At 58.8% G+C, this 1,127-nt stretch overlaps 1 protein-coding gene across 5 annotated transcripts in view; it reads left to right on the plus strand.

Annotated features, from left to right (window-relative positions):
* The first annotated feature begins 742 nt into the window (after positions 1–742).
* Positions 743–1,127, plus strand: part of NECAP1 (NECAP endocytosis associated 1) — a 13,264-nt gene continuing 12,879 nt past the window's right edge. For all 5 annotated transcript variants that reach the window (XR_011172054.1, XR_011172053.1, XR_011172055.1 and 2 more), the window contains exon 1: positions 743–896. Coding sequence is in view for 1 of the 5 variants with exons in the window: in XM_069106114.1 (XP_068962215.1) it covers positions 802–896 (95 nt within the window). In the remaining 4 variants the exon portion in view is untranslated. The remainder of the gene's footprint in view (positions 897–1,127) is intronic.

Below are 1,127 nucleotides of genomic sequence, written 5' to 3' on the forward strand. Positions count from 1 at the left end.
CATTCCCGTGAAATGACCTTGCCTCCGCCCCGGCCGGCTTACAACTTTTACTTCCTCTTTACCGCAGTATCTTTTCTTCCTAAAAGTCTCAGCTCAAACCCTATCTCCTACAAGATTTCCTCCCTATCCCTGAATAGCGAAGTCAGCCAGCATTTGTCAATCACCTGCTTACCGGGCTATGCTAAGCTCTGGGGTTACAAAGAATGGCAGAAAACAGTCCCTGCCCTCTGGGAGCGCACAATCTAAGGGAAGAGACGGCATACAAACCACGAGGTGTAAATCACAGGCCAGCTGGGTGTCACAGTGGATAGAGCCCTGGGCTCGGAATCATCTGGCTTCAGGCACTTCCTAGCTGTGTGACCCTGGACAAGTCACTAGTCACCTCCAAATGGGGTCACGGAGAGTTGGACGTGACTGAACACCTACAGAGTTCTGCCAGTTTTCAAGATGGCTATTTCGGCATAGAAGGGCGGACCTTTTGCCAAAAAGCAATATGGCCCCTCCGTTTGGAAGCCTTTTCCAAGGATGTCCGCGGCGAAGCGGTAAGGCGAATTTGCCAGTGTCCAAGATGGCCGCCTAGAACTGGCAGCGTCACCCTTGCAGGCTTCAAAATAGCGGCCCCGCTTTGCGACACCGGAGTGTAGGTCCGGGCTCTCGGGAACCTCAGCTGTCGCTGCACGGAAGTGGCGCAGCCTGACGTAATCGATGACGTCACTCTACGTCCCTCTCTCCCCCGCCCCTGTCCCCGCCCCCGCCCAGGTCTCTGTACTCTCTTCCGAAGACTAGGAAAGCGGATCCAAGATGGCGGCTGAGGCGGAGTACGAGTCCATCCTGTGCGTGAAGCCCGAGATCAGCGTCTACCGCATTCCGCCGCGCACCTCCAACCGCGGATACAGGTAGTGCAGCCCGCGCCCGCGCCTAACGTCCCCTACCGCGGCGTCCCCCTCTCCGAGTGATCACCCCTTCCGTCCCCTTCACTGCCCCGGGCTCCCCCTGAGGACTGCGCCTTCCCTACCCCCCTCGCGTCCGCCGCCGTCTCTCTTCCCTCCTCTAGACCTTCCCCCCCCCATCATCTGTCACCCCACCTTTGGTCGCCGCCCCCCGCTCCCCCATCCCACCTCCAGATC

Source organism: Petaurus breviceps, unplaced genomic scaffold, assembly GCF_028583685.1.
Source record: "Petaurus breviceps papuanus isolate PSGF00001 unplaced genomic scaffold, PetGlider_PUasm1.0 78, whole genome shotgun sequence".
Taxonomy (NCBI): Eukaryota; Metazoa; Chordata; class Mammalia; order Diprotodontia; family Petauridae; genus Petaurus; species Petaurus breviceps.